At 42.7% G+C, this 8,570-nt stretch overlaps 1 protein-coding gene across 2 annotated transcripts in view; it reads right to left on the minus strand.

The window, feature by feature from the left end:
• mgll (monoglyceride lipase) overlaps window positions 1-6,737 on the minus strand; it is a 33,526-nt gene extending 26,789 nt beyond the window's left edge. Inside the window, exons 1-2 of one of the 2 annotated variants that reach the window (XM_073470975.1) lie at window positions 6,661-6,737; window positions 4,244-4,379 (exon numbers count right to left, since the gene is read on the minus strand). In XM_073470975.1, coding sequence (XP_073327076.1) covers window positions 4,244-4,371 — 128 coding nt within the window. In that variant the 5' untranslated portion in view covers window positions 4,372-4,379; window positions 6,661-6,737. Of the gene's footprint in view, window positions 1-4,243; window positions 4,517-6,660 lie in introns of those variants that run through there. The other variant, XM_073470974.1, reaches the window with a different exon arrangement.
• Between the last annotated feature and the right edge of the window lie 1,833 nt (window positions 6,738-8,570).

Raw genomic sequence — 8,570 nt, forward strand, 5'->3', positions numbered from 1 at the left:
TCAGCTCTAAATATGTGCTGCTTTTCCTTCTCTTGTGGGATTTTAAACCAAACATCTTTGGGTTTTGGACAAAACTGGTAATGTCAAGACGTGGGCCTTTGGAAAGGTCTTTTTTTAAAAACTAATTTTGGCATTCGATAGCCCAAACGATCGATTGATTATTAGACCAAATAATTAACACATTAACTGAAAAAACTCTATAAAAATTTAAATAATTGTAAGTTGCAGCCACATGACACATCGCCACTAGCAGGATATTATCAGAAGTCACTATATGATCAAAAATGTTCATTAACATGCACAGATTCATTTCATAAACATGCATCACTACAATGAGTTTGAGTGTTTTGGTCTCCAGGCTGCTGTTTGAATAAAACTGTCTGGCACAAAATCTCTTGTCTGGAGAGTTCAAAGCTTATCGCTGCACCAGCTGCTACTGTGGCTGATATAAAACTGCTCCTATCACAGGAGTGACGACGATAAATGCTCCTACTGTTTAAAAAAATAGTCTATAAACCATAAATGTACTCATCCTTTCTATAAAACACAGCATTTTAGAGAAGACGCTATGATGAAACCCTTATTGTAAAAGCATCCACACAATATGCTGAGCTTCTAATTCCTATTTCCTATTCATGTTCATGGCTATAACCAGTTTTAAAGCTAAATACTTCCAGTATAATTCTATTAGCTTGTGGCTGCGCTGCATCTACAGAGCCAAGCTGTGTCACATTGTGTTAAATTACTAATCTGACTGCTGCAGCGAGTGGGCTGCTGCGAGTCTGGAGACTGCATGCATCCACCCAGACCACTGAGAGGTCTTTCATTGTGAAACCTCAGAGTGCAGGGGCAGCGTGTGCTAAAAGAGGAGGTGTGTGTCAGAGTATCTCTTTCACGGTAAGGTGTAGGCTGTACGACAGACAACAGGCTGTCTCCATTAGTGACACCTACTCAGCGGTTTCACTCTTTGATAACATTCTGTGTGACTTTGCATTGAGAGATTTAGACGGCAGCGTGTTCACTCCAAACTTACAGTTAAACTCTGAGCAGCAGCAGATTACAGCACATAAGGCCTGTACATCAGCTCTGGGTGGCTTGACTGATGAGGGTGTGATTTTACTTAATAGCTTCTGTTTAGTCAGCTTGTAAAACCTGCAATAAACCTACCTCCACCAGCTTTTAGGAGCTGCTAGCTCAGTTTAAACATTTTCATGAGTCTGGGTGAGGATTTAATTGTCCCACATGCAGCTTCAAATTTCGGTGCACAGCACACAAAACGGACCATATCTACAACACCAATCCATAAATCAGGTATTAAACACCAATATTGGTGGATGTATATACACAACACAATACACAGCATCTAATGGGGACGTTGCACGCCTCTCTTTGCTATGAATGCATCCATTTTCAGCATGGTCACTGGCTGGCCTCCACCGAGAAAGCTCTTATATAAGCCATCCAAAGCCTTGGCTCTATAAAGCAGTTACAACGCAGAGAGATCTGCAGCTATTTTAAGCCTGCAGTGATTCAGCTTTCTACTTCCAAAAAACATGATTTGCAGGAGAAAAATAAAGCTGTTTTGGTTATGTCAGTGATTTCATTTCGTTTATTGATGCTTTGGGCAAGAAGAGTGGGACACATTTTTAGATTTGGTTATTCATCTCCAAGACTCTTGTTGACGAGCTTTAAATATATTAGCATGTTGTTGCATAAGTGCATTTTTGCTCATAGTGGGTTAGGGTGGGCATGGCTCTGGGAAAGGGCTTCTGTTTGACCCCAGTGAGCCCTCAGGCCTCAGTGGCACTGTGGGTAATTGTAAGGTCAAATATTTATCCCATTGCCTGTGCAGAATCATATACATTTACAAGATAACTAGAGCTGCCAGAGCGCATCAGGCAGAGAAGTTAAATCCAACCACAAAAACAACATGCCAAAGTTCGCTATACACAGATATCTACACACAGGTATACAAACACCCACATGTACAAATATAGAATAAATCAGATGACTGCGGAATAAACACACACACATACACACACGCTCAACTTTCAGCCATGGTTTATGGACCAATTATACAGCTGAGGCACAGGCACAGTGTCAGTTAATGAGTCATTGCTGTGTGTGTATGTGTGTAAGACATCAGTAAAATCTTGACTCCAGATGTTTTGTGGGCCTCCTGTTCCTGTCGCATCTTATTCCTTCAGTGCTCTCACACTACATGCTATGTGGTTTGTAAGTGAGCGTAAGTGTGACATCTGTGTTGTGTTTCATGCATCGTCACAGCCACATGTGGGCAGGGAACTTAAAACGGCCGAGAGAGCATAGAAAGGTGGCCTCCGCCAGCAGAATGTGGAAAATACCCCAGTTCAACTATTAATCATGTAGTTGTGTTGTTTGATGTCTTTGTGGCTAAGCGACAACGTTTTTCGATTTACACTGTTTCACACACCAGAATGACCGATGAGTCACGATCTCAGGCCTTTTGTAAATGAGCTATGATGCCGTTCATTAGGGTTGGAAATATAATTTAAATGAACTACAGAGAACAACCTCAAACCACAAGGGATGTCAGATAGATGACATTTAATAGCTGGTGTTTCCTTGTATGGAAAGATGAAAGGTGTGTTTTTCAAAATAAAGTGATGGGGAAATACTGATGTTCCTGTTCATCTGTTTCCTTTTATGTTTGCATTGATGCATGACCTGCCATGTACTGCCATGTACACAAAAACAAAAGCAAAAAGCAAGACTGTTTTTCTAGCTTCCCTTTCCTTCATTGTATAAATTGAAAATAGATATTAAGGGCACAAGAACAGGTGCTCAAGGCTTGTTTAGGGTCTATCTGTGCAGAGTGTAAAGAGCTGTAAAAGTGGGAAAGAGTCTTGTCTAATGGGATTTAGAAATTGAATAAAATTCATGGTGGTTCAAGTTGGAAGCTAAACTGCATTGCTTAAAAAAATGGGTGGGCGCTAAACTGCATTGCTTGAATAACAGCCGGGAGCTAAACTGCATTGCTTCACTACGGGCTGCATTGCCGGCTTAACCAGCACAGGTGTGCTGTTCCTATTTGTTTGCTCATGTTAACAGGTAGAGCAGCCACACAGCCCACTTGAGCAGCCGGTCTCATGTGCAGCTGCAACAAAAAACTACCAAAAAATGATCTGTGGACAGCCAGATCAACATAATACCAGCGTTTCACTAAAGTTTTAATGTCTATATAATAGAAAAGGTATACACAACAAGTGAGGGACAGTATTTTTCGGTAGCTCTCTCTCTGTCTGTATCTGTCTCTCTCTCTAAATGAGGATGAAGGCAAATTAATCATCATTAACATTCTGCAGTTTGTTGTCCTTCCCAGCCCCAAACAGCTGATCTCAATAGTGTAGCTTACTGTTTGATTTATTAACAACAAGTTCAAGTATCTGTTCCTGGGTCTTGTTTTTTTCTTTTTTTAACAGGGTCATGACCCAGTATGAGTCACGGGTGCGTCTGGTGGTCGCCACTGTGGGGAGATTAACATAATTAAAATGTTCTTTAACGAGCTTGGGTCAGCATTGTCCAGATTCACTACAGAATACCACAGATTGATTTTCAGTTTTTCTGACTAATCTCATGTTGTTCTCTCATTTCTACCCAGTGATGTTTTTGTGTTGGACATAGTGATCATCTAAATATGAGGTCAGAGAGGCACCTTAATACGGCCCACAATAAACTCCGATGAGGATGGTGTATTGTTATAAGCATGGACCTGTTTGCATTTATTACTGTTGAGTTACTGAGTTACAGCTTTAATATATTTAACAATGAACAACGTGGGCTACTTTCCAGCCAGCAGTGCTCATCATAATGTAACCTTATGGAGAATAACATAACCAGTAGATGTTTAGAAACAACACATTCCTGGTGCATCTGGAAGAGAGTGACTGGAGAGTTGTTTGACCAGCCACAGAGCTACAGAAAGTATTAAGTGTGGAGGTTTGTGGTGAAGAGATAGATGTGCACTGACCAGACAGGGTTATGTCCAGGACTGCACACATGTCTAAAGATTAACATGCAGGACCTTAGAAGAAAGTCCTCATGTGACTCCAGGACTGAGAGCAACCATGTGAGTAGGATCACAAACTAAAATGGTTTTAAACAACACTCTTCCTGCTGCGCACTGTCTCACACACGCAGCCTACAGGGGGACAAACACAGAGACACACTTCCCTTTAGTTTTCGCGCTCGGTTCTCCACTGACCTTGGCGGGTCGGCGGGCTCCCAGTAGCGGCAGAACAGGTGCAGTCCGTCGGCGTTGACGATGTGCTGGAGGTCGGTGTAGGGGACTCCCTGCGGGCTCCGCCGCGGAGCAGCTCCCGGCTCGGGCATGGAGGGGTCTGCAACAGAGACACGGAGCAGCGATAACAACACATCGCTGCCGTAGAGGTAGCAGCTGAAGCCGGCGGCGAGCAGGCAGGTGGCGGCGGTGGCGGCGTTCATTGTTTAGCGGGTTGTGTGTTTATGGTGGTGCGTGTTTTAGGAATGCATCGGAGATGGCACGGTGTGTAACTAATCCTGAGCTGCACACACACACACATGCACACACACATACACACACACACACACACTGGCTGTGTTGTCAGAGCGTCCGCAACGACCGGCGTTACGTCATCAGACCATATGCTCTACTTCCACAAGGTCTCTCTCTCTCTCTCTCTCTCTCTCTCTCTCTCTCTGTCTCTCGCTCTCCCTCTTTAATTCAAATTAATTCAAATTAACTTTATTGCCATGACCATTATTATAATCATTATTATAATTAGGTTGTTGCTGTGAGCAGTGGCGATTCTATAGTCTGATGAGGAGCAGGGCAGACATTTCCCAGGGGGCCCCCTAACGTCCATTCATCACCATTATTTTAATCAACGAAAAATGTACAAAATCACATTAGTAGAATGTTCTGATACAAATAACATTTAAAAAGCAGAATAATTCAAACCTAAATTAATAACTAAACAACTTCCTCATTGTCACATTGTGAATATCCCACATTATAAGGCCAGGTGATCATCAACACATAAAGTACTGTTTGTGAGGCAGCAGTGGTACACAGTATAGTGCCTGTATTGGAAGTTTAAGGGGGTTTATTGTTGGCATTGCCAAACGTGCCAATATGAGTGACCGTTGTGTGCTCCTTACCCACATTTCTTTAGGGGGAAAACAACAACAATGGTCTTCAACATCCACTATAGGCCTACTACAGCAACAAAACAAATCATAAATGCTAAAGAATAAAAGGATAAGGTGATCTGTCAACATATTAACAATAGAAATAAGACACTGTTTATTTACAGAACTGAATGTGGGAACAATGAATGGATCTATTTCATTTTTATTCCTTTCATTTTCACTAATACTTCTCTTCTTTCTCACACGTGTGCTGCACCTGTCTGTTGTTCAGCCTTCAAACACTGAGCTGCTTCACTAAAAAACAGGACCTGTCACTGGCAAGGAATGAAAACACAAAGATTCTCTGTTTGCACTTGTTTTTCTTTCTCCACCGCTGCCAAATGCAAAGCTGCACACACACACACACACACACACACACACACACACACACACACACACACACACACACACACACACACACACACACACACACAATCTTTGTGTACTTCTCTTTTTTCCTGCATCACTGAAGTCGTCCCCCCATCAGTCTCATTACACACGAGGCTCCCCTGGCATCAGGTCCAGCTGGGTACTCAGTATATCTGCGTAGTCTTAATGGCATGTGCAGCATTACAATGAAGTGGACGGTGTGTGTGCCGCCTGACACACGGCCAGAGATAAAAATAGCTCTTGAAGGGCCCGTGCAAGTATTTCCTGAGGTGATCGGTGTGAGGTGTCGTCTTTCTGGTCCAGTGACCTGACAGCCGGGAAACTCCGACCTCTATACTGAACAGGTTATAGCCAGTGATAAGTAAATTATGTGGCTGTTTGTTTATGGGCAACATAGAAAAGCTTTTTTCTCTCTCTCTCTGCTGGTACTTCTACCATGAATTCCTGTTTTGCCAACGTGAATGCGCGCAGCCTACACTGATTTTGAGTGATTTTTACCCACAATAGCAGACAGCATTCCTGCTCTGCGGGGCTCATCTCAGCTGCATATGACAGAATCATGACAGAGCACATGAATAACAGTGGAAAGTCTGCATCACACTTGTAAAAATAATCGTTATTACTACACTTGCAGCTGTGCGTATGAGTGAATCCTTTATTGGAAACCTTCCCCACTGACATGTGTGCGCAAAACCTCCCTTTTGTTTTCATCTCTGCTGCAATCCACCGTTCCCACCTTCGTGCACATGGGAGAGACTAACTGACTAAGTGGACAGGAGGAGGAGGATGGTTACTGGCTGTGCGCTTCAAGAGAAAGAGCAAATGTGACATTAAAGCCACGCAAGGAGCCGATTCATCTGGTTTGACTGCCAGCTGTAGAAGTGGAGGACGCGCTGTAGCATCAATGTTATGGTCGAAGATGCGGATATCACCGCAGAAGTGCAAGTTACACTGGTTAAAAGCACAAGGTGGAGGGATTCTGACGGTACACGGAGTGTCCATGAGGTCAAAACTGAGTCCCCGCAGACGCACTGTGCCGAGAAGTGACAAGATGGTACCAACCTGTGCAGGAGCGTCTCCAGTGAAGTTTCAGCTTCTTCTCGGACTCCCCGATACCTCTCTCGCTCTCTGTATCTCTGTCCCCCCTCTCTCTCTTTCGCTCCCGTACGTGTGTATGTCTCCCTCTCTCTCCCTCTCTCTCTCTCTCTCTCTCTGATGCTCTGCTCTCACCACCCTCCAAGAGAAGAATGCAGTCAGCGACGATTGGGGAGAAACTAAATAAGTATGCACGCTCACACCCTCTCTCTCTCTCTCTCTGCCTCTCTCTCTCTCTCTCTCTCTCTCTCTCTCACACACACACACACACACACACACACACACGCATGCACACACACTTTCCCCCCAGAGGCAGAGATACAGCTCTTCTCTCGCCCCTTCTCTTTAGCCTCATCTACTGTAAAAACTGAGTCCACATGGTTCACATGTTGTACATAGCAGTCCTATAGTCTGTTCATTTATTAATAGTATCATGGGTGGATGGCCTCTCCTTATTAATTGCAAAGCTTCCACCCGATGACACAATTCCTCCATTCCTTATATGCCATCACAATGACTCTTAAAGAATGTTTTTCATACTCTCTCCCCTCTCACCTTCCTGTCTGTCAAAGAATAGATTTCAAAATCCTGCTGTTGGTTTACAAAGCTCTGAATGGTTGAGATACATGTCTGACCTGCTGCTACCTTATCAACCATCCAGACCTCTGCGGTCGTCAGATACAGGTCTGCTTTCAGTCCCTAAAGTCAAACCTAAACATGGAGAAGCAGCGCTCAGTTATCACACACCACACATCTGGAACAAACGGCCAAAAAAAACTGCAGGTCCGCTCCAACTGTCACCTCTTTTAAATCAAGGCTGAGGACCTTTTTGTTTGCCACTGCCTCTTACTGCAGCAATTTTAGGGCTGTGATCAATATCTTGAACTGCACTGTAACCTTTATTGTGTTGTCTTTTTTAAACCTATTCTATTTCAGCTTATTTTCTATTTTTAACTTTTATGTTTTGAACTTGTTTTTAATGTCTTTTAATATAATTTTATGTCCCTGTAACTTTGAGTTGCCTTGTGTCTGAATTGTGCTATACAATTAGACTTGCCTTGCCTCCATTCATATGTGTTTAGATTTAGGCAAGTAAAACTGTTTGGTTAAAGCAGCATCACATGTCACTTGTGTGGGCAGCGAACAAGCTGTAAATACCACATTTAGGCCTTTTATAAAGTGTTTATGGTGTTGTGACTGGTACACATAACAAAGACTAATATGGGAACATCTGCTAATCAACCTGAATGTAAACAATGCAGGTTTCAAAATGGTGTTGTCAAAAATATCGAAATATCAATAAATATCGATGCTGAAGATTTGAAACTGTTTCAGTACTGATTTTCCCCAGTATCAATACTCTGTTCTTTCACACTCTCTCTTCTCTCCGACAGCGACACACACACACACACACACACACACACACACCCCGCTTCAGTGTCCATGCCTCCTTCCACTGCTCTGACTATGATCAGAAGTAATTTATCTTAGATGCTTTGTGCTTTTTTGTTGTGTCAGTTTATCCCCATGGTATCCAACATGGTATCAAAATATAGATAGTTTTCAAGGTATTGTATCAAAGTTAGAAATTCCAGTATCGTGAGAAGACTTGTTCAAAATGTCCCAAAAAACAGCTTTGCAAGTGTTTAAAGGATAAGTTCACCCAAAAATAAAAATTGAGTCCTTATCTACTCACCCCCAAGCTGATGGAAAGTTGGGTGAAGTTTCGTAGCCCACAAGAAATTTCTGGAGTTTCACAGCTAAAGAGCTCTTATTTCAAAATGTAAAAAAAAAAAAAGGAAAACATAAAATGGCTCCATACAGCTCATTCGACATAATCCATATCTCATGAAGCACCACGTCCCATACTGACTTGA

This window comes from Pagrus major, chromosome 7 (assembly GCF_040436345.1).
Source record: "Pagrus major chromosome 7, Pma_NU_1.0".
In the NCBI taxonomy this organism is placed as follows: Eukaryota; Metazoa; Chordata; class Actinopteri; order Spariformes; family Sparidae; genus Pagrus; species Pagrus major.